Raw genomic sequence first — 24806 nt, forward strand, 5'->3', positions numbered from 1 at the left:
TCACATAAAGAATAATGCCAACTTTGTTCTTCCCTGTAGTGCCTCAATAGTCAAAGACAAGCTCCTGTACCTCTCTAAGCGTTGGTCCTCTCACCTAGGGAGGACAGACCACACTGTGCACTTCTCAGCCTCATCGTGGGGACTACAGATGGTCTCACATGTTACTTATCAACCACGGTGTCTGTTCAGGCATTCAGAGCTCAGAGCTGCCTGGGTTCCTTTGTGTGCAGGAATCATGGAACCCATCACATGGCCCCTCTACTTCCTCTCTGTAAATCATCAGGCTTCCACAACCTTGACCTCCTTTTCTAGCCAGCGCAGACACCATGGTCTTCCAGTCTCTCATCCTCCTGCCAGTTCCCACAATTCCTTGTGGTCTCATGCTCCCAAGCAAATGCTAACCCTAAAGTTGTCTTCATCACATACGTCTGTATACCCAAAGTCACAGTTTCTAAGTAGCGGAATTGAGATGTGAGACTAGACAGTGGGGCCTCAAAGTCTTGAGTATGGAATGGCTTCACACTCATTAAACCCCCAGTCTTTTATTTTAATCTCCAAAACAGCATGTTGCATGAGCATTAGTGCTATTCTCATTTAAAAGAAGATAAAAATTAAGCCCAGAGGAGTGACATAGTCAATACAACTCAGGATTTTGGTATGCAGTCACTCACCTGTGCTACCCTCAACTATAACATAGATTCATACTCGATGTAAAAATATAGCTAGACTTTGAAGTCAGCACAAGGGAAATGACTCAACAATTTTCCTCTGGTCATGGATAGATGTGCTCTTGGAACACCCCTTTCCATACTCCAATCTTTAATTGCTGTGTACACTCTCTCCATTCTTAGACACAATAAGAAAACTGTGGCTTTGATATTCAACTATAGGGTGGAGCAGCAGAGACAAGAAAGAACATAGAATGAAATGAAGGTTTCCAGCGAGACACATACTAATTTACAAGATTATGTTCCTATGGTTTTTCACATTTTATTTAAGTATCAATGCTCTCTCTCTCTCTCACTAACATCCCATTCCTTGATCTCTCTAATTTTCTCCCACTTTCAGACCTTCTAGCACTTTCTTTCCTTCCAAACTTCATTGCAGGCTCCATAATTTCATGCACAATTGAGGCAAAATCCTCAACTTCCTTGCAGTATCAGCAGGGTCACTAAATTTTATTCATGATAATAGCCTGGGAATCAGAAATTGGTAAATGGACACTGGTGCCAGGGTCAGTTTTTCTATAGTTAACTGCTTTCCGTTGAATTGAAAATATTAAAGTTCAAAAGATATATTCTATCCCCTCTGCAAAACAACCAAAAATTAATGGCAAGTGAAAAATTGGAAAAGTATTTGCAATATATTTTAGTGAGAGAAGATTAATATACCAGACATATAAATAAATCTAACTTAGCTAAAAGAGTGATATCTATGGCCAGCTATTATATATTTCAAAGAAATATTAAACTAATTCAAATATATGCACAATTTTAAAGTACATATAAAAAACAAGAGATAAATACATGAAAAAGCAAATTTCAGAATATACATATAATAAGATCCAACTGATTAAAAAGAATATATATTTACATATTAACATACATATATGAATTTCATTGTTTGGAAATCATAGTAATAATAGATATTTACTTCTAGTGCTTTGTTCATGGTTTCTACAACACTTCAGTAATACCTCTTACTTTCCTCTATTAGAAAGTATTTTCGGGGGCTCTTCCAAGATGGCCAAATAGGAACAGCTCCAGTCTACAGCTCCCAGCATGAGCAACGCAGAAGACAGGTGATTTCTGCATTTCCAACTGAGGTACCGGGTTCATCTCATTGGGGCTTGTCAGACAGTGGGTGCAGGACAGTGGATGCAGTGCACTGAGCATGAGCCGAAGCAGGGCGAGGCACGGCCTCACCCAGGAAGTGCAAAGGGTCAGGGAATTCCCTTTCCTAGCCAAGCAAAGCTGTGACAGACAGCACCTGGAAAATCGGGTCACTCCCACCTTAATACTGCGCTTTTCCAATGGTCTTAGCAAATGGCACACCAGGAGATTATATCCCGCGCCTGGCTCAGAGGCTCCCATGCCCACGGAGCCTCGATCATTGCTAGCACAGCAGTCTGAGAATGAACTTCAAGGTGGCTGTGAGGCTGGGGGAGGGGCACCCGCCATTGCTGAGGCTTGAGTAGGTAAACAAAGCAGCCAGGAAGGTCGAACTGGGTGGAGCCCACCGCAGCTCAAGGAGGACTGCCTGCCTCTGTAGACTACACCTCTGGGGGCAGGGCATAGCCATACAAAAGGCAGCAGAAACCTCTGTCAGACATTTATGTCCCTGTCCAACAGCTTCATCTCCCAGCATGGAGTTTGAGATCTGAGAAAGGACAGACTGCCTCCACAAGTGGGTCCCTGACCCCCGAGTAGCCTAACTGGGAGGCACCCCACAGTAGGGGCAGACTGACACCTCACATGACCAGGTAACCCTCTGAGACAAAACTTCCAGAGGAATGATCAGGCAGCAACATTTGCTGTTCAGCAATATATGCTGTTCTGCAGCCTCCACTGCTGATACCCAGGCAAACAGCATCTGGAGTAGACCTCCAGCTAACTCCAACAGACCTGCAGCTGAGGGTCCTGACTGTTACAAGGAAAACTAACAAACAGAAAGGACATCCACACCAAAACCCCATCTGTATGTCACCATCATCAAAGACCAAAGGTAGATAAAACCACAAAGATGGGGAAAAAACAGAGCAGTAAAACCGGAAACTCTTAAAATCAGACCACCTCTCCTCCTACGAAGGAATGCAGCTCCTCACCAGCAATGGAACACAGCTGGACGGAGAATGACTTTGATGAGTTGAGAGAAGAAGGCTTCAGACGATCAAACTTCTCCGAGCTAAAGGAGGAAGTTTGAACCCACCCCAAAAAAGTTAAAAACCTTCAAAAAAAGATTAGACAAATGGCTAACTAGAATAACCAATGCAAAGAAGTCCTTAAAGGACCTGATGGAGCTGAAAACCATGGCACGAGAACTACATGACGAATGTACAAGCTTCAGTAGCCAATTTGATCAACTGGAAGAAAGGGTATCAGTGATGGAAGATCAAATGAATGAAATAAAACGAGAAGAGAAATTTAGAGAAAAAAGAATAAAAAGAAACTAACAAAGCCTCCAAGAAACATGGGACTATGTGAAAAGACCAAATCTACGTCTGATTGGTGTACCTGAAAGTGACGGGGAGAATGGAACCAAGTTGGAAAACACTTTTCAGGATATTATCCAGGAGAACTTCCCCGACCCAGCAAGGCAGGCCAACATTCAAATTCAGGAAATACAGAGAACGCCACAAAGATACTCCTCAAGAAGAGCAACTTCAAGACGCATAACTGTCGATTCACCAAAGTTGAAATGAAGGAAAAAATCTTAAGGGCAGCCAGAGAGAAAGGTCGGGTTACCCACAAAAGGAAGCCCATCAGACTAACAGCTGATCTCTTGGCAGAAACTCTACAAGCCAAAAGAGAGTGGGGGCCAACATTCAACATTCTTAAAGAAAAGAATTTTCAACCCAGAATGTCATATCCAGCCAAACTAAGCTTCATATGTGAAGGAGAAATAAAATCCTTTACAGACAAGCAAATGCTGAGACATTTTGTCACCACCAGGCCTGCCCTACAAGAGCTCCTGAAGGAAGCACTAAACATGGAAAGGAATAACCGGTACCAGCCACTGCAAAAACATGCCAAATTGTAAAGACCATCGAGGCTAGGAAGAAACTGCATCAACTAATGAGGAAAATAACCAGCTAACATCATAATGACAGGATCAGATTCACACATAACAATATTAACCTTAAATGAAAATGGGTTAAATGCTCCCATTGAAAGACACAGACTGGCAAATTGGATAAAGAGTCAAGACCCATCAGTGTGCTGTACTCAGGAAACCCATCTCACGTGCAGAGACACACATAGGCTCAAAATAAAGGGATGGAGGAAGATCTACCAAGCAAATGGAAAACAAAAAAAGGCAGGGGTTGCAATCCTAGTCTGATAAAACAGACTTTAAACCAACAAAGATCAAAAGAGACAGAGAATGCCATTACATGATGGTAAAGGGATCAATTCAACAAGAAGAGCTAACTATCCTAAATATATATGCACCCAATGCAGGAGCACCCAGATTCATAAAGCAAGTCCTTAGAGACCTACAAAGAGACTTAAACTCCCACACAATAATAATGAGAGACCTTAACACCCCACTGTCAACATTAGACAGATCAATGAGACAGAAAGTTAACAAGGATATACAGGAATTGAACTCAGCTCTACACCAAGTGGACCTAATAGACATCTACAGAACTCTCCATGCCAAATCAACAGAATATACATTCTTCTCAGCAAGACACTACACCTATTCCAAAATTGACCACATAGTTGGAAGTAAAGCACGCCTCAGCAAATGTAAAAGAACAGAAATTATAACAAAATTTCTCTCAGACCACGGTGCAATCAAACTAGAACTCAGGATTAAGAAACTCACTCAAAACCGCTCAACTACATGGAAACTGAACAACCTGCTCCTGAATGACTACTGGGTACATAACGAAATGAAGGCAGAAATAAAGATGTTCTTTGAAACCAATGAGAACAAAGACACAACACACCAGAATCTCTGGGACACATTCAAAGCAGTGTGTAGAGGGAAATTTATAGCACTAAATGCCCACAAGAGAAAGCAGGAAAGATCTAAAATTGACACCCTAACATCACAATTAAAAGAACTAAAGAAGCAAGAGCAAACACATTCAAAAGCTAGTAGGAGGCAAGAAATAACTAAGATCAGAGCAGAACTGAAGGAGATAGAGACACAAAAAACCCTTCAAAAAATCAATGAATCCAGTCGCTGGTTTTTTGAAAAGATCAACAAAATTGATAGACTGCTAGCAAGATTACTAAAGAAGAAAAGAGAGAAGAATCAAATAGACGCAATAAAAAATGATAAAGGGGATATCACCACTGATCCCACAGAAATACAAACTACCATCAGAGAATACTATAAACACCTCTATGCAAATAAACTAGAAAATCTTGAAGAAATGGATAAATTCCTCGACACATACACCCTCCCAAGACTAAACAAGAAGAAGTTGAATCTCTGAATAGACCAATAACAGGCTCTGAAATTGAGGAAACAATTACTAGCTTACCAACCAAAAAAAAGTCCAGGACCAGATGGATTCACAGCCAAATTCTACCGGAGGTACAAGAAGGAGCTGGTAGCATTCCTTCTGAAACTATTCCAACCAATAGAAAAAGAGGGAATACTCCCTAACTCATTTTATGAGGCCAGCATCATCCTGATACCAAAGCCTGGCAGAGACAAAACAAAAAAAGAGAATCTTAGACCAATATCCCTGATGAACATTGATGCAAAAATCCTCAATAAAATACTGGCAAACCAAATCCAGCAGCACATCAAAAAGCTTATCCACCATGGTTAAGTGGGCTTCGTCCCTGGGATGCAAGGCTGGTTCAACATACGCAAATCAATAAACGTAATCCAGCTTCCTTCCTTCCTTCCTTCCTTCCTTCCCTCCCTCCCTCCCTCCCTCCCTCCTTCCTTCCTTCCTTCCCTCTGTTGCCAGAGCTGGAGTGTAGTCGGCACGCTGCAGACTCCCTGCCTCCAGCTCCCGTGATTCTCCTGCCTTGACCTGCGGGCTGCCTGGGATTGCGGGCACGCGCCACCACCTCTTCCTGGCTTCTGTCCTTTGGCTGGAGGCACAGTTTCGCCATGTTGGCCAGGCTGGTCTCCAGCTCCTGACCTGGAGTGGTCTGCCCGCCTCGGCCTCCCGAGGTGCTGGGACTGCAGATGGAGTCTCGCTCACTCGGTGCTCGGTGTTGCCCGGGCTGGAGTGCAGTGGCATGGTCTTGGCTCGCTGCAGCCTCCGCCTCCCAGCCGCCTGCCTTGGCCTCCCAGGGTGCTGGGATTGCAGCCTCTGCCCAGCCGCCGCCCTATCTGGGAGGTGGGGAGCATCTCTGCCTGGCCGCCCATCGTCTGGGATGTGAGGAGTGCCTCTGCCCAGCCGCCCATCGTCTGGGAAGTGAGGAATGCCTCTGCCCAGCTGCCACCCCGTCTAGGAAGTGAGGAGCGTCTCTGCACGGCCACCCCATCTAGGAAGTGAGGAGCACCTCTGCCCGGCCGCCCTGTCTGGGAAGTGAGGAGTGTCTCTGCCCGGCCACCCCGTCTGGGAAGTGAGGAGCGTCTCTGCCCGGCTGCCCATCATCTGGGATGTGAGGAGCGCCTCTGCCCGGCTGCCCCGTCTGGGAAGTGAGGAGTGCCTCTGCCTGGCCGCCCCGTCTGGGAAGAAGTGAGGAGCGCCTCTGCCCGGCCGCCCCATCTGGGAAGTGAGGAGCGCCTCTGCCTGGCCGCCCCGTCAGGGAAGAAGTGAGGAGCACCTCTGCCCGGCTCCCCCGTCTGGGAAATGAGGAGCGCCTCTGCCCGGCCGCCCATCATCTGGGATGTGAGGAGCGCCTCTGCACGGCCGCCCCGTCTGGGAAGCGAGGAGCGCCTCTGCCCGGCCGGCCCGTCTGGGAAGAAGTGAGGAGCGCCTCTGCCCAGCCGCCCCGTCTGGGAAGAAGTGAGGAGCGTCTCTGCCCGGCCGCCCCGTCCGGAAGAAGTGAGGAGCGTCTCTGCCCAGCCGCCCCATCTGGGAATTGAGGAGCGCCTCTGCCCAGCCGCCCATCGTCTGGGATGTGAGGAGTGCCTCTGCCCAGCCGCCCCATCTGGGAAGTGAGAAGCACCTCTGCCCTGCTGCCCCATCTGGGAAGTGAGAAGCACCTCTGCCCAGCTGCCCCGTCTGGGAAGTGAGAAGCACCTCTGCCCGGCCGCCCCGTCTGGGAAGTGAGGAGCGCCTCTGCCTGGCCGCCCCGTCTGGGAAGAAGTGAGGAGCGCCTCTGCCTGGCCGCCCCGTCTGGGAAGTGAGGAGCGCCTCTGCCTGGCCACCCCGTCTGGGAAGAAGTGAGGAGCGCCTCTGCCCGGCTGCCCCATCTGGGAAGTGAGGAGCGCCTCTGCCCGGCCGCCCATCATCTGGGATGTGAGGAGCGCCTCTGCACGGCCGCCCCGTCTGGGAAGTGAGGAGCGCCTCTGCCCGGCCGCCCCGTCTGGGAAGAAGTGAGGAGCGCCTCTGCCCGGCCGCCCCGTCTGGGAAGAAGTGAGGAGCGTCTCTGCCCGGCCGCCCCGTCTGGGATGTGAGGAGCATCTCTGCCCGGCCGCCCCGTCTGGGATATGAGGAGCGCCTCTGCCCGGCTGCCCCGTCTGGGAAGAAGTGAGGAGTGCCTCTGCCCGGCTGCCCTGTCTGGGAAGTGAGGAGCACCTCTGCCTGGTCGCCCAGTCTGGGAAGTGAGGAGCGCCTCTGCCAGGCCGCCCCGTCTGGGAAGTGAGGAGCGCCTCTGCCCGGCCGCCACCCTGCCTGGGAAGTGAGGGGCGTCTCTGCCCGGCCGTCCCGTCTGGTATGTGGGGAGCGCCTCTTCCCGGCCGCCCCGTCTGGGAGGTCTACCACGGAGGCCAGACGCAATGTCGGGGCTGGACGTGGTGGCTCATGCCTGTAGTCCCAGCACTCTGGGAGGCCGAGGCAGGTTGATCACTTGAGGCTAGGAGTTCGAGACCAGCCTGGCCAACATGGCGAAACATATGAAAAATACAACAGACAAACCAACCAACCAACCCAGTGACAACAAAACAGGTCTACCCTGGAGTCATACTCTAATTTTTTCTATTTTCCTCCCTTTCTGATGCTTTATCCCACAATCTTTTTCTTCCTCTTCCTTCTCCTTCTTCTTTGTCAAATAGAGGATTGGGTTATCATCATTGATCCATACAAAGTCCCTCTCTCATTTATTTTCTTTAATTCCCACACCCCATTTCTGTTCCCCGTCTTCCCATGTGCAACCTTCCTAATATGTTTGATATGCATCTTTTTGTTTGTATGTATTTTTAGAAAATGTTTATTGTTTTGTGTGCAAAAAAAATTAATAAAATTCCTTCTAGTCCAAAAAAAAGTGGGGGGTAGTTTTCCAAAAGATAAGTAGCGGACAAAAAAGTCCATGGGGCCTATGAGTGGTGAGAATCCTGCCCTGATTGTGGCAAAGCACCTGGAAATGATAGAACTTCCTAGGGAAAAGGCTGCATGGAGTCCCTAGGGATGCTGGGCTCTGGTCACCAAGGCTCCCTGGGAAGGTCTCTTGTACCTGGGGCACACAGACCAGCGCTTCTGAATTTGCAAGCTTAAGAACATGTATGAGCAGAACCTGTGCAGACCAAGGTTTAGAGGGCTCACCTCAATGTTTTGCACTGTGTGAGACCCCAGGACCTTTGCGTGATTCTGGAGAGGGGAACAAACCATAATAACAGCAAACCAGGTAGCAGGATAGAGACTCATTCTCATCTATTTTGGTTAAAAGAAAATAAATGTATTTCTTCCACAAAAAAAAAAAAGAAAACGTAATCCAGCATATAAACAGAACCAACGACAAAAACCACATGATTATCTCAATAGATGCAGAAAAGGCCTTTGACAAAATTCAACAGCCCTTCATGCTAAAAACTCTCAATAAATTAGGTATTCATGGGACCTATCTCAAAATAAGAAAACCTATCTATGACCAACCCACAGCCAATATCATACTGAATGCACAAAAACTGGAAGCATTCCCTCTGAAAACTGGCACAAGACAGTGATGCCCTCTCTCACCACTCATATTCAACATAGTGTTGGAAGTTCTAGCCAGGGCAATCAGGCAGGAGAAAGAAATAAAGGGTATTCAATTAGGAAAAGAGGAAGTCAAATTGTCCCTGTTTGCAGATGACATGATTGTATATCTAGAAAACCCCATCGTCTCAGCTCAAAATCTCCTCAAGCTGATAAGCAACTTCAACAAAGTCTCAGGATACAAAATCAATGTGCAAAAATCACAAGCATTCTTATACACCAATAACAAACAGAGAGCCAAATCATGAGTGAACTCCCATTCACAACTGCTTCAAAGAGAATAGAATACCTAGGAATCCAACTTACAAGAGATGTGAAGGACCTCTTCATGGAGAACTACAAACTACTGCTCAATGAAATAAAAGAGGATACAAACAAATGGAAGAACATTCCATGCTTATGGGTTGGAAGAATCAATATTGTGAAAATGGCCATACTGCCCAAGGTAATTTATAGATTCAATGCCATCCCCATCAAGCTACCAATGACTTTCTTCATAGAATTGGAAAAAACTACTTTAAAGTTCATATGGAACCAAAAAAGATCCCGTATCGCCAAGTCAATCCTAAGCCAAAAGAACAAAGCTTGAGGCATCACGCTACCTGACTTCAAACTATACTACAAGGCTACAGTAACCAAAACAGCATGGTACTGGTACCACAACAGAGACATAGATCAATGGAACAGAACAGAGCCCTCAGAAATGATGCCACATTTCTACAACTATCTGATCTTTGACAAACCTGACAAAAACAAGAAATGGGGAAAGGATTCCCTATTTAATAAATGGTGCTGGGAAAACTGGCTAGCCATATGTAGAAAGCTGAAACTGGATCCCTTCCTTACACCTTATACAAAAATTAATTCAAGATGGATTAAAGACTGGCATGTTAGACCTAAAACCATTAAAATCCTACAAGAAAACCTAGGCAATACCATTCAGGACATAGGCGTGGGCAAGGACTTCATGTCTAAAACACCAAAAGCAATGGCAACAAAAGCCAAAATTGACAAATGGGATCTCATTAAACTAAAGAGCTTCTGCACAGCAAAAGAAACTACCATCAGAGTGAACAGGCAACCTACAGAATGGGAGAAAATTTTTGCAACCTACTCATCTGACAAATGGCTAATATCCAGAATCTACAATGAACTCAAACAAATTTACAAGAAAAAAACAAACAATCCCATCAAAAAGTGGGCGAAGGACATGAACAGACACTTCTCAAAAGAAGACATTTATGCAGCCAAAAAACACATGAAAAAATGCTCATCATCACTGGCCATCAGACAAATGCAAATCAAAACCACAATGAGATACCATCTCACACCAGTTAGAATGGCCATCATTAAAAAGTCAGGAAACAACAGGTGCTGGAGAGGATGTGGAGAAATAGGAACACTTTCACACTGTTGGTGGGACTGTAAACTAGTTCAACCATTGTGGAAGTCAGTGTGGCGATTCCTCAGGGATCTAGAACCAGAAATACCATTTGACCCAGACATCCCATTACTGGGTATATACCCTAAGGAATATAAATCATGCTGCTATAAAGACACATGCACACGTATGTTTATTGCGGCACTATTCACAATGGCAAAGACTTGGAACCAACCCAAATGTCCAACAATGATAGACTGGATTAAGAAAATGTGGCACATATACACCATGGAATACTATGCAGCCATAAAAAATGATGAGTTCGTGTCCTTTGTAGGGACATGGATGAAACTGGAAACCATCATTCTCAGTAAACTATCGCAAGGACAAAAAACCAAACACCGCATGTTCTCACTCATAGGTGGGAATTGAACAATGAGAACTCATGGACACAGGAAGGGGAACATCACACTCCGGGGACTGTTGTGGAAGGGGGGAAGGGGGGAGGGACAGCATTAGGAGATATACCTAATGCTAAATGACGAGTTAATGGGTGCAGCAAAACAACATGGCACATGGATACATATGTAACAAACCTGCACATTGTGCACATGTACCCTAAAACCTAAAGTATAATTAAAAAAAAAAAAAAAGAAACAAGCCAAGCACAGAAAAACACATTGATTGTTCTCACTCATATGTGGAAGCTAAAAAATGATCTCATGGAGATAGAGAGTAGATTGGTGGTTACCAGAGACAGGGAAGGATAGGAAGGAAGGGAGATGAAGAGAACTTCAATGGATGCAAATACATGATTTGATACATGTAATAAGACCTAAGGTTTCATCAGTAGGGTAACTACAGTTTTCAATAATCTATTGTACATTCCAAAATAGCTAGAAGAAAGTAATTCAAATGTTTTTAACGTAAAGACAAATATTTAAGGTGATGGATATCCCAAGTACACTGATATGATCTTTGCAAATTATATGAATGTATTGTTATCACATGTACCTTCAAACTATGTATATCTATTAGCATCAACGAAAATATTTTTAAGAAGAGAGAAATAATACATATATATGTACTGTTACATTTACCTATGTAATTATCTTTACCAGTCCTCATTATTTCATTGTATAGATTCATATTAGCATTTGGTGTTATTTCATTTTAGCCTGCAAAAATTTCCTTAGTATTTCTTGTAAAGACAGGACTACTAGCAATGAATTCTTTCAGTCTTTGTTTACCTGGGAATATCTTTTTTCACACTCTCAGTTTTGAAGTATGGTTTTACTATTAGGTTGGTGTGAAAGTAATTGCAGTTTTTTACTTTTAATGTTCATTACTTTTAATGGCAAAAAACTCAATTACTTTTGCACCAGCCTAATAGATATGCAATTTTGGCTTGACATTTTTTTCTTTCTTTCTGCGCCTTGACAGTCATCCCTTTGTTTTCTGGCCTGCATTGTTTCTGATGACAAATCAGCTATAATATTATTGTGACTTTCTTGTATTTGATGATTCCATTTTGTCTTACTGCCTTCCGGGTTTGCTGTCTTTGGTTTTCAACAGTTCGTGATGTGCTAACATCTCTTACTCTTTATTCTATTTACAGTTAGTTGAGATTCTTAGATATTTAGGTTAGCATTTTTCATCCAATTTGGGATGTTTGGGGACATCATCTCTTCAAATATGTTTTAACAGGTTTATTTCAATATAACTCACATATCATACAACTCATCCATTTAAAATGTATAATGCAATGGGTTTTAGTATTTTCACAGAATTCTGCATTAGTCAACACAACCAATTCTACAACATTTTAGTCACCTCTGAAAGAAACCATACTTCTCTTAACTGTCACCCCAATCTCCCCATACCTCTGAGCTCTAGGCAATCACTAATATACATTTTGTTTGTATAGATTTGCCTATTATGGACATTTCACATAAGTGAAATTATATAAAATATGTCATTTGTGACTGGGTTCTTAAAGTTAGCATGTTTTCAAGATTCATCCATGTTGGAGCATGTATCAGTACTTCATTTATTTTTATGCTGAATGATAGTCCATTGTATGAATATACCACCTTTATCCATTCATAAGTTGGTGGACATTCAAGTTGTTTTAAATTTTTGGCTATTATGAATAATGTTGCTATGAAAATTCATGCACAAGTTTTTGTGTGGATATATGTTTTCATTTCTGTGTACATGACTAGGAGTGGAATTGCTGGATTATATGATAACGCTATGTTTAACGATGTGAATACCTGTTAGACCATTTTCAAAAGTGGCTGCACCATTTTATATCCCCACCAGCAATGTATGAAGTTTGTAGTTTCTCCACATCCTTGCCAACACTTACTATTTTTATTATAGACATCCTAGTGGGTGTGAAGTGGTATCTTATTGTAGTGTTGATTTGTATTTCCCTAATGGCTAATGATGTTGAGTATCTTTTCATCTGTTTATTGGCCATTTGTATATCTCCTTTGGAAAAATGTCTATCCAGTTCTTTTGTCCATTTTAAGTTCAGGTGTCTTATAACTTTTGAGTTGTAAGCATTTATTTATATATTCCATATACAATTTCCTTTTAATACATATGATTTGCAAAAATGTTCTCCAATTCCGTGGGTTGGTTGCCTTTTCACCTTGATGGTATCCTTTGAAGCATAAAAGCTTTTATTTTGATAAATGCCAATTTATGTACTTTTTATTTTGTTACTTATATTTTTGTTGTCATAAAAACTAAACCATTTCTTAATTCAAAGTCACAAAGATGACTTTTGTTTCCAAGACTTTTAGAGTTTATCTCTTACTTTTAGATCTTTGATCATTTTGAATTAATTTATATATATGTATATATATTTGAGACAGAGCCTCACTCTGTGGCCCAGGCTGGAGTGCAGTGGTGCAATCTGGGCTCACTGCAACCTCCACCTCCCAGGTTCAAGCAATTCTCCTGCCTCAGCCTCCCGACTAGCTGGGATTACAGGCACACACCACCACGCCCCATTAATTTTTGTATTTTTAGTAGAGATGGGGTTTCGCCATGTTGGCCAGGCTGGTCTCCAACTCCTGAGCTCAGATGATCCACCCATCTCGGCCTCCCAAAGTGCTGGGATTACAGGCGTGAGCTACTGCGCCCGGCCAATTTTTGTATATTTGCATGTGGATAGTCAGTTGTCCCTACACCATTTGAAGACAACACACCAATTTCCTCCACTAAATGGTATTGGCACTCATTTCTTATATCAGATAACCATAAATATATAGGTTTATTTCTGGATTCTCAACCGTACTCCAACAGACATCTATATGTCTGTCTTTTTACCAATACCACCATCATGATAAATGTAGCTTTGTAGTAAGTTTTAAAATTGGGAAATTGAATTCCTCCAACTTTTTATTTTCCATGATTGTTTTGGCTATTCTGAATCCATGCATTTTATTTGGATTTTAGAATGAACTTGTCATTTTCAGAAAAGAAGTGAAATGGTATTTTGATACGGGTTGTGTGGAATCTGTACATAAAATTGGGGCATAATGCCATCTTAATAATATTGTCTTCAGATCCATGAACAGGAAATTTTCTCTCGTTTGTTTAGATTTCATTTTATTTCTTTCAATGATATTTTATAGTTTTAAGTATACAAGTTATCTATTATTGGTTAAATTTATCTCCAAATGTTTTATTCTTAATGGTATTATAAATGGAATTGTTTTATAAATTATATTTTCAGATTGTTCATCACAAGTGTATAGAAATGAATTGATGTTTGCATATTTATCTTGTATATTACCACCCTGTTGAACTTGTTTATTAGTTCTAATAGTTCAAACCATCCTATGGGGCCTGTTTATGTTTTCCAGTGGGGAAGGCATGGCTGAAACCTCTTGAATGATACTGCTGTTTACCTCTTGAGTGTATGGCCTCCAGTGCCCAGAGAACAGAAGTACTCAGACCCTGCTTACTTGCAGCTGCCCACATCCCATGAGGATGTGGGTACTCACTCACAGACTAAACCCAGCAGTCACCTTCATTCATTCATAAACACATGCTGAAAGACAAGAATGTGCCATGCTGTGTGCCAGGCAGCATGACAATGCCTACATTAGCTCTAAGGCTCAGCCAGTCCCTATTTCTCTGTCTCATATTTAAACAGTTGTGAAGAGGACTTACTCCAGCCACAGAGATTTCCTTCATAGGAAAGCTGCCCCATTGGGGCCACACCAATATGGGTGACCTGCTTCCATCTCTGCTCATCAAGGTCTGTTGATAAGTTCAAACTGTAGAGAGGGCCCCTCAGAGAGGATACTTCCCAGTATGACATCCCCATAATGGCTGGCCAAAACTTCTCAGCTTCTTTGTGTGATCCTCTCTCCCATACTCTCTGCACACTCCTTTCCCTGGGTCTAATACATCACCCAAGATCCCCTATATTAATTTACCCTCAGAGAATGTAAACATAATTTATGTACACAGCCACATGTGTGATTACACATTGAAGCAGAGATTCTAAAGAATTATGTATTTTGGGCAAAATAAATAAGACCTCGAAAAGCATGGAAGGAGAAAATAACATACTTTTTCTTCCCATATTACTTGAAATAATATTGCTCTTTATGACATTCCTATATTAATTTTGCCCCACCACATACATACATTTTCCAGACCATGGGAATTTTTGAGACATTTTTTGTAAAGCTACAGTTTTTTTAAAAAAAGAAGAAAAACAGAAAGAATTATTCAATGTTTTGGTGTCTTGAACCTCTTCTCTTGTTTTGTGAGAGGATAATGATTCCTGTCTTCAAGAGGGGGCAAGTTCTTGGAGTGATTCTCAATCACCAGTAGAACTTGATAGCCTTGTCAATGGAAACAGTCAAACAATCATAATTTTTTCACAGGGATAAATGAATGAATGGATAGATATTATCCCAGGCGTCCCAGTTTGAAAATGTCATTTCTAAATGGCTTGGTAGCATCTGAATAGCAAATTCTGTGTGGATAGAACATGACTGAGCTTGGTCAAGAACTCTGAACAATAGCAAAATGAATACCTAGAAAAAGTAGCAAAACCCTCATTCACAGATATGTGTCTATGGCATCAGGGAATTATCTCCACAATGTCTTTGGCCAGCAACCACAGTTCTATCTGGTAGTCAGATCTAAACTCTGAATAATAAGTGCAAAAAAGAAATATGTAAAAGATATTGATAGTGAGTGTTAAATTTTGCCTAAGCTTGTCAAAGCAGTCTGTGTTGTGATACAACTCACTGAGCTGATGAAAGGAGTTGAGGCTACAAGGGAGGGGAAAAGCCTCTGAATAATCTCTGGTAGGATACAGAGATAAAACAAATGAAAGTAAAGAGCAAGTATTAACACATGAGGAGAGTGCTCTGGTTGAGAATATGACTCCAGAATGCAGCAAAAACTCGCTGGTAGATGGGAGTCCATGAAACTTAGAGTCAGAGAAAATTTAAGGGGAGTATATAATTTTCAGAGGGACAGGTTTGATTAACTATAAACAATTTCCTTTGAAATCCACTTCCTATTAATGAAGGTTTAGGAAACTGCACATCAACTTATCTTTACTACTCTCAGTGCTCCTGGTTCTTCTCTGCCGCCATGAATGACTGGCAGATATGTGGGCACTTTTCTTCTTACTAGTATTTGTGCCAATTCATTGTGTAAAGGAACTATGTAGCATCCTGTAGGAACCAATGTGTTCTTTCCTTAATTGGTCCTACACCGGGATGACCTCAGACCCCTGTAGTGTCCAATCAGTTATCTCTGAGCCCTGTCTATTCACCTGAGAGGACCCCAGTCTTCACTCCAGTCATACTAGACTCCCTCTCCCTTTCACCCATCCAGCCACCATAAGTCCTGCCCATTGTTCTGGGTACAGCTCCTCTTCAAGGAGACTCTGATATCTCCAGTGAGGCTTCCCTTCTTTTTTATGCATTAATGTAGTTTTACAGAGGTCATCATAACTTCCACACAGACCTAGACCTTGTTCAGTGGTTATCTTGATATTTCACAGCACATAGGCCACAGGGGATGTTGAGAGTGACCACATAAATGCTCATTGATTCTGGCGATCATTGTATCTCTGAGACAGAGGTTCTGTGGTGCAGTGGTTAAGAGTACTGGCCCTAAAGCCATGTCATACTGCTCATATCATCATGTTCAAATCCAAGATGTGGCCCTCACTAACTTAACAACTCTATCGATGATGAAAATAATGATGGTGTAGGTGAAATCCTGCTCCCTGTACCAAGAGGCCTAGGTGTTGGGGGTCATGGGTAATGACTAGTCCCTGAGGTGCTGTGTCATTCAGGCAGAAACACAGGTTGTTGACATAGAAAAACTGAAGTAAGGGGTAGGGTATTAAAACTTTTAGAAATACTATATTCCAGGTATTATACATTTTTTATCTCCCTTGATCCTACCATTTTTATTACCATGACTCATATCAAGTGTTAGGAGAAGTGACTTTCCTCAGAGAAAAAATAATGTGAATTACTTTTCAGGGACTCAAGCCCTGGAAATACTAAACATCCCAATATTTTTCTATCCCATCATGTGGACTTTCAATAGACTTCCAATGTCCTTACGTATATTGTTTGTATTTGCTCTTAAATAGCGAACTATACTACATTTTAAAATTAAGAAACTATAAAATTTGAAATGTCTTACGTATAGAGATATATGTATATATACATATGGCTTTATACACATATAACTACATATTAATGTCTTTGGTATAGCTTTCTCCATATATAGCATACACAAATTGCGCATAAATAGCATATAAATTATTTATAAGTGCATATATATATATATATGCACACATATATACATACATACATACATACACACAAAAAAGGTGTAGGAAAATATTTATGACCTATGTTGAAGACATGGGGTTAGTATGCTTGGCATATAAAGATCTCTTAACAAATAGAGAAATTGGCAAATAATAACAACAGAATGCACAAAGAACTATGTAAATATACAATAAATATTTGAAAATGTGCTCAACCAAATGAAATGGCAAATAAAAATCCAGAGATATCACAATAAGGAAAAGAGGTAAGGTAATATATTACATAGAAGGTAATCACAATTTTGCAAAGAAATGTATTTTACGTGTTTATACATTGGAGTGTTTTGATACATGAGAATACATTATAGAAAGAGAAACAATCTGAAGAATATGCATCAAGTGATTAATAGTGAATGGATAATTAAGTACCTAAAATTGCTACTAACAATTGCTAACATGTGTTGGATCTTTCAGCTCTCAAGCAATGCCGTGAGGTGTACTTAGAGAAAACATTAAGTCACTTTTCTTTTTGGTGGAATGTAAGATTAGAAGTATGGGTATTCCTTTAACAATAAAAATCAACTTGAATCTCCAGTGGACTTTCTGGCTAAAAGTTGAAGGCCAAGTAAAAATCTTGGAGCAAGGGCATTTTTTTTTTCTCCATGCTTCAACTTACTGTTCATAGCGCCTGCCACCCAAAAAAGAGAAATGAAGCCTGGCGCTAATAAAATACTTAGGTTATTCTCTGATATCCTCATTTTTTAAGGTGTATATAAGATACCTTTTCTCCTTTGGATCTTTCAAATGTCTGAAATGTTCCTAAGATAATTACATAAGTCATAAAACAGCAGTTATTATGAAAATGAATGATGATTTTAAAATTTTAACAGTTGATAGACATACTTCAGCAGTAAGATCATTACTCAAGGAGAACTACAAACCTCTGCTCAAGGAAATCAAAGAGGAAACAAGCAGATAGAAAAACATTCCATGCTCATGGATAGGAAGAATCAATATCGTGAAAATGGCCATACTGCCCAAAGTAATTTATAGATTCAATGCTATTCCCATCAAACTACCATTGACATTTCTCACAGAATTAGAAGAAACTATTTTAAAATTCACGCAGAGCCAAAAAAGAGCTCGTATAGCCAAGACAATCCTAAGTAAAAAGAACAAAGCTGGAGGCATCACACTACCTGAGTTCAAACTATACTACAAGGCTACAGTAACCTTGTAGAACAGCATGGTTCTGGTACAAAAATAGACACATAGACCAGTCGAACAGAATAGAGAGCTCAGAAATAAGACTGCACATATACAGCTATTTGATCTTCGACAAACCTGACAAAAACAAGCAATGGGGAAAGGATTACCTATTTAATAAATGGTGTTGGGAAAACTGGCTAGCCATATGTAGAAAACTGAAACTTGACCCCTTGCTTACACCTTATACAAAATTTAACTCAAGATGGATTAAAGACTTAAATGTCAAACCCAAAACTATAAAAACCCTGGAAGAAAATTTAGGCAATAGCATTCAGGACACAGGCACAGGCAAATTGCCAAAAGCAATTGCAACAAAAGCAAAATTTGACAAATGGGATCTAATTAAACTAAAGAGCTTCTGCACAGAAAAAGAAACTATCATCAGAGTGAACAGGTAACCTACAGAAGAGAAAATTTTTGCAGTCTACCTATCTGACAAAGGTCTAATATCCAGAATCTACAAGGAACTTACATTTACAAGAAAAAAACAAACAACCCCATTAAAAAGTGGGCAAAGGACATGAACAGACACTTCTCAAAAGAAGACATTTATGTGGCCAAAAAACACATGGAAAAAAGCTCAACATCACTGATTAGAGAAATGCAAATCAAAGTCACAATGAGATACCATCTCACACCAGTCACAATGGCAATTATTAAAAAGTTAAGAAACAAGAGATGCTGGGAAAGTTGCGGAGAAATGGGAACGCTTTTACACTGTTGGTGGGAATGTAAATTAGTTCAACCATTGTGGAAGACGGTAATTCCTCAAATATCTAGAACCAGAAATACCATTTGACCCAGCAATTCCATTACTGGGTATATACCCAAAGGAATATAAATCATTCTATTACAAAGATACATGCACACGTATATTCATTGCCACACTATTCACAATAGCAAAGACGTGGAATCAACCCAAATACCCATCAATGATAGGATTAAGAAAATGTGGTACATATACACCATGAAATACCATGCAGCCATAATAAAGAATGAGATCATGTCCTTTGTAGGGACATGGATCGAGCTGGAAGCCATTATCCTCAGCAAACTAATGCAGCAACAGAAAACAAATACTGCATGTTCTCACTTATAAGTGGAAGCTGAACAATAAGAACACATGTACACAGGGAGGGGAAAAACACACACTGGGACCTGTCAGGAGTTGGCGGGGGGTGGTGAGGGAAAGCCTTAGGAAAAATAGCTAATGCATGCCAGGCTTAATACCTAGGTCATAGGTTGATTGGTGCAGCAAGCCACCATGGCACACGTTTGCCTATTTAACAAACATGCACATCCTGCACATGTATCCCAGAACTTAAAAAAAAAGAAAAGAAAAGAAAATGAAAATTAAAGGCTGGGAGGGGGGGCTCGAAGGAACGCAAAATTTGTGGAATCGATTAGTATGTATCCTCCTATCTCAGTCTTGACTCTCTTTGCCGACTTTCCTACCTTGGGCTCCACCCCGAGACCGCTCGTTTCAGTGGGCCTCTGTGTTTGGAGAGATGAACTTCGAAAGACTGGAACACTTCCGCCTGTCAGGTCAGAAGAGATTTCCTGACACCACAGCTGGAAACCCGTGCGCATTTCAGTTCAGGAAAGAATGGTAGGCTTGGTGGGGGGAGCTCCCGCAAAAGGGGAACTAATACAGAAACACTCTGGTATTTGTCTGCCTCTCTTGTTCCAGCGCCGTTTTCCCTATATCCGGAAATCGCCCCTGCGCATTCCAATACCTGAAGCGGCCACAGGGTACACGACGGAGAGCCCTCCGACAAGAAGAGTCGCGGCGCTAGACAAAGCCTGATATCACTCCGCTTCCATAAGCCGGATCCCCGTAAACTGCGCTCTAGCTCCTCCCACTGCCGTTGTGGGTAACCCGGACGTGGAAGAACCTGGACTGCGGAGGAAAAGGTAGATGTTAAATGGTAACTACGTGCGAGGATCTGAGGAGCCCTGGGAACAGGAAGGAGAAAAGAATACCAAAAGTGACAACAGTTTGCCACTCGCAGTCTTTAATCTGATAAAGCGGTTATCTCGTCTTGAGTCCCAGGTGCCGGGTCAATCCCCATACACAGCCGCCGCCATTGCCTCGAGTCCTTGTGTCTGACTGTCTGTTCCTGCTGCTGTATGACACAGCACCTCGAGGCAAGGAAATAAGAAAACTGCCTCTGATCCAAGCAGAGAAGGTCAGTGAGAAGGTGGGCATCGCTTGGGGGCGGATGTGGATATCAGAGGTGAACACTGGATACGCGACCTCGTCATGGGAGGCGGGCGGTGAGGAGAGAGAGATGGGTAATTGGAATGGCACACAACAATTAAAAAAATGATCTACCTTTTGCTAGCTTGATTTGCATACACTCGGTTCACCTCAGACCGTGCTTGGGAAGAAAAAGATTGCAGCTTCTAGCAGGGAAAAGGCAGACTAGATGAGGAAGAGAGGGCTACTTCCACAGGCGAGGACAGTTGTCTGGGGACCCCTGAGAGGGAGAGAATGTAAAAAGAGGTTGTAAATGTTTGATAATCAAGGCTCTGGATTCGAAAAGGGTCTCATGTCTTGGTTACTGGTCTGACCATTAATAACCACGTCTCTCTCTCTGTCTTTTCATTTGTTCTTTGGGCGTATATCATGCGTTTTTATGTGTAGATCTGTTCCTAAGTTTGCAGCACTCTATGTTTCTGTAAAGATCTGTAGGGGACAGCAGACCTCAAGGGGAGAGGAGAAGGAAAAGAAAATTGGCCTGGTTTTTACAGAGTGGGCAGTACTTGGGAGGCAGTACTTGGAGGTGGTAGATGGCTAAGATTAGAGTAGGCAGGAGTGTAAGGGAGCCTCCAGAACTCTCTGCCAGCTTTCCTAACATGTCCTCCCTTACCTGCATTATGTTGCAGAAAATGATAGGCTTTGGGAGAGAGGAAGGAAACATAGGAACCCAGATGAAATACGGAAATAAATACTTTTCATTTTTTTCCCAGCCTCCGTGATTTATCTAGGCATTTCGTCCCTACTAACACCACTACTGCTACCTTGTAGGGATGTTTGAGTTGTCTCTGTATAGGAATTGTCAGACTTTGAGAATAGAACAGAGGGGCTTGGAGATTTAGGAGTGGGAGGAAAAGGGGAGATAGAAAATGTTTGCCAAACAGGTACCTATATCCAGAAAGAATCTGTGTCCTAGGTGCTGGTCTCTACCAAAGACAGCCTCAACTGACTCCTGTGTCTTCATTTATTGGTCTCTGTTTCTGTGAATCCCTGTAGGTAGCTCTGTCCCCAGGTCTGTGGAACTGTCAGTTGTGAAGTTTTGTAAAATGGTCACCCAACTTAAAACTAGGAAATTACGAAGAAGAGAAAATTGCCCTGTATCTGTTAAGGTTGGTGTAAAGGTACAGGGACAGGGGGGCAACTTCGACTAGAGAATTCCATCTCTTCTGTTTTGTCATTTTACCAATTATTCCCATCTGCCCCACCCCCTGCTGCTGCTGATTTAGTTGGGAGTCTTGGTAAGTTGTGGGGGTACAGAATACTAAGACCTGCCTTTCCCACTCTCCACTTGCTTGTCCTGCTCTCATGCTTGAACCTAGTCTAATCTGAACGAGGGACATTCTAGGGCATTCACTGAAGAGGAAGATGGTGGGCAATAGGAAAGAGGAGGAGGAATAGCACTGAAACGAAGCAGTGGGGGAGAGGGGACTAGGAGGAGGGAAACACTAGACAAAATGTATCTGGAAAGGCAAGAATAGGGGCCAGGGACCAAGGTCTGTCACCAGGAGATCAGTTTCCACATTCTCCTGTTTGTTTATTTGTCCATAGGTCTGCCTGTAGATCTGCTGTAGGGCTTGTCACCATTGGAAGCAAGGTAAGGAGGAGAAAGTTACTCCAGATCAGTGCAGGTTGGTATGAGTGTGGGGATTGCCTGGGTAGACCTGTAGGATGGAGTAGTGGAGAGCTGCTTTGGCTCCAGCAGGGGTCAAGAACCACTAAAGGGATTCTTCAGCTTCTCATCCAGTTTTCCTACTCCTTATGCTCCTGTTTGGTGACTGGAAAGAAGGTTGATAGCACTTGGAAGTGTAGGGAGTGGGTGAAATAAAGGGAGAGAGAGCTTGCTAATTATCTACCTCTCTCACCTAGCACTGAATCTCCATATTCTCCTGTCTCCCTGTGCTGATCAGCATAAGGAGAAAAAAGTTGGAAGAGACTCAAAGCCCCATTTCCTTCCTCCACCCCTAGGTCCTACTTCAGTGGCAGATCTGGTGGCCTTGGAGTGGCTGAAGACCACCACCCTCCACAGGGCTGGGCCCATGCACAGCCATCCTTCCCTACCTTGAGTGAGCTTCCTCTGCATGTTTTCTATATCACTGGCAGAGCCTGTAGTTGGAAAGGGGACAGAGTGACTACTGGACTTTGTATGAAAACACCAACCGGGACAGAACTTCAGTCAAGGCTGAGACAGGGGTGGGGGTATATAACTTGTTCTTGCCTTAAACTTGGAACATGGTTGACTCTGGGACAGAAGCAAGGGCTAGAGGAAAGGCTGAGGCTGGCCTGCAAGATGGAATCAGTGGTCCTGCCGCTGCTAGAGTGAATGGTAAAACTCAGGCCAAGGCAGTGGCTGAGGCAGAACTGAAAACAGAATCAGTGACCCAGGCCAAAGCTGGTGATGAAGCAATGACCGGGACACATACAGTGACCTGCAGGGAGGCTATGGCTGTGACAAGGGAAGTGATCAAGGTGGAAGATACAACTAAGACTAGAGTCATGGTTGAGACTAAGACAAAACCCCTGGCAGAACGCAGTATAGTGCCACAAACCAAGTCAAAGGCCATGCCTATGTCTAGGGTCAGTACTGTAACCAAGTCTGAAGTCAAGGTTGTTGCTGTCATTGAGGCAAATATTAGGTCCTATGCCAAGTCACATGATAAGGCCAATACCGGGTCCAGACCTGACAGAAGGGAAGAGGCCAGCATTGGGATGAAATCCAGTGATGAGGATGAAGAAAATACATGCTCCTGGTTCTGGACTGGAGAAGAGCCTAGTGTAGGGTCCTGGTTCTGGCCTGAAGAGACCTCTCTTCAAGTTTATAAGCCCCTACCTAAGATCCAGGAAAAGCCTAAGCCCACACACAAACCCACACTTACTATAAAACAAAAGGTAATAGCATGGTCAAGGGCCAGGTATATTGTCCTAGTTCCAGTTGAAGGAGGGGAGCAATCCTTGCCTCCAGAAGGAAACTGGACCCTGGTTGAGACCTTGATTGAAACTCCTCTGGGGATTCGACCTTTGACCAAGATCCCACCTTATCATGGGCCTTATTACCAGACCTTAGCTGAGATCAAAAAACAGATTAGGCAAAGGGAAAAGTATGGGCCTAATCCGAAGGCCTGCCACTGCAAATCACGTGGCTTTAGTTTAGAGCCTAAAGAGTTTGATAAACTTGTTGCCCTCCTTAAGTTAACTAAGGATCCTTTCATTCATGAAATAGCTACAATGATAATGGGCATCAGTCCTGCTTATCCATTTACTCAAGATATAATTCATGATGTAGGTATTACTGTTATGATTGAAAACTTGGTCAATAATCCCAATGTTAAAGAACACCCTAGAGCTTTAAGTATGGTGGATGACAGCTCTGAGTCTTCCGAAGAACCAAAATCAGGGGAGTCATATATACATCAAGTTTGTAAAGGCATAATCTCTTGCCCCTTGAACTCCCCTGTGCAGCTGGCTGGACTGAAATTACTAGGGCACTTGAGCATAAAATTTGAAGATCACTATGTGATTACCCGTTATATTCCAGATTTCCTCACCTTGTTAAACAAGGGAAGTGTCAAAACCAAGTTTTATGTTTTAAAAGTGTTTTCGTGTTTGTCTAAAAATCACGCCAATACAAGAGAATTGGTAAGTGCCAAAGTACTGTCATCATTGGTTGCACCCTTTAACAAGAATGAGTCAAAGGGCAATATTCTTAATATTATTGAAATATTTGAGAATATAAATTTTCAGTTCAAAACAAAGGCAAAGCTGTTTACCAAGGAAAAGTTCACTAAATCTGAGCTTATTTCAATATTCCAGGAAGCAAAACAGTTTGGTCAGAAACTCCAAGACTTAGCAGAGCACAGTGATCCTGAAGTGAGAGATAAAGTCATACGATTAATACTCAAACTCTGAATACCCCTCTGTTCTCATAAAGCCTCAAACAGTTTTTTGGAGTTGCAATATGAAACCAATGCATATTGTAATTATAAATTCAATACTTATGTTTTCCATGTTGATTGAGGGAGGCAATTTTATGGATACCAATTAATCTTGAGATCCTGAACATGTGCTGATTTTTATTGTGTTATATAATATAAATTGAGATATTTTTAGTATTTCTGCAACGTGACCTGATAATGAATCTATTCATCCTGAGTAAGCTATACTTCTGTGCTTTATATTGATACAAGTGTATTCTTTTGAGATTTTATTTACATGTTGTTAATAAAGTTGCATGCTAAAACTGGTGAAAATATTGTCCTAGTTCTTCAGTTGAAATCTAGTCTGGGGG

The 24806-nt window shown here is 42.4% G+C and overlaps 3 protein-coding genes across 5 annotated transcripts in view; 2 read left to right on the forward strand and 1 right to left on the reverse strand.

Moving 5' to 3' along the window:
* TMSB15A (thymosin beta 15a) overlaps positions 1–19778 on the reverse strand; it is a 78950-nt gene extending 59172 nt beyond the window's left edge. Inside the window, exon 1 of the mRNA XM_030807091.1 lies at positions 19720–19778. The gene's annotated coding sequence lies outside the window, so the exon portion shown is untranslated. The remainder of the gene's footprint in view (positions 1–19719) is intronic.
* A 58-nt stretch (positions 19779–19836) lies between these two features.
* On the forward strand, positions 19837–24768 carry ARMCX5 (armadillo repeat containing X-linked 5). Of its 3 annotated transcripts, XM_030807090.1 has the most exons (4): positions 19955–20178; positions 20318–20453; positions 22073–22118; positions 22490–24768. In XM_030807090.1, exon 4 carries the CDS (start codon positions 22754–22756, stop codon positions 24425–24427), a length of 1674 nt encoding a protein of 557 aa, XP_030662950.1. In that variant the 5' UTR covers positions 19955–20178; positions 20318–20453; positions 22073–22118; positions 22490–22753; the 3' UTR covers positions 24428–24768. The 3 variants fall into 3 exon arrangements, with proteins under 3 accessions (XP_030662947.1, XP_030662950.1, XP_030662949.1); XM_030807087.1 differs by having other exon boundaries at positions 19837–20453; XM_030807089.1 differs by having other exon boundaries at positions 20121–20465.
* The window catches only part of LOC100601678 (G-protein coupled receptor-associated sorting protein 2), a 102037-nt gene continuing 97362 nt past the window's right edge, over positions 20132–24806 (forward strand). Inside the window, exons 1-3 of the mRNA XM_030807085.1 lie at positions 20132–20453; positions 22073–22118; positions 22490–22587. The gene's annotated coding sequence lies outside the window, so the exon portion shown is untranslated. The remainder of the gene's footprint in view (positions 20454–22072; positions 22119–22489; positions 22588–24806) is intronic.

This window comes from Nomascus leucogenys, chromosome X, assembly GCF_006542625.1.
Source record: "Nomascus leucogenys isolate Asia chromosome X, Asia_NLE_v1, whole genome shotgun sequence".
NCBI classification, from domain to species: domain Eukaryota; kingdom Metazoa; phylum Chordata; class Mammalia; order Primates; family Hylobatidae; genus Nomascus; species Nomascus leucogenys.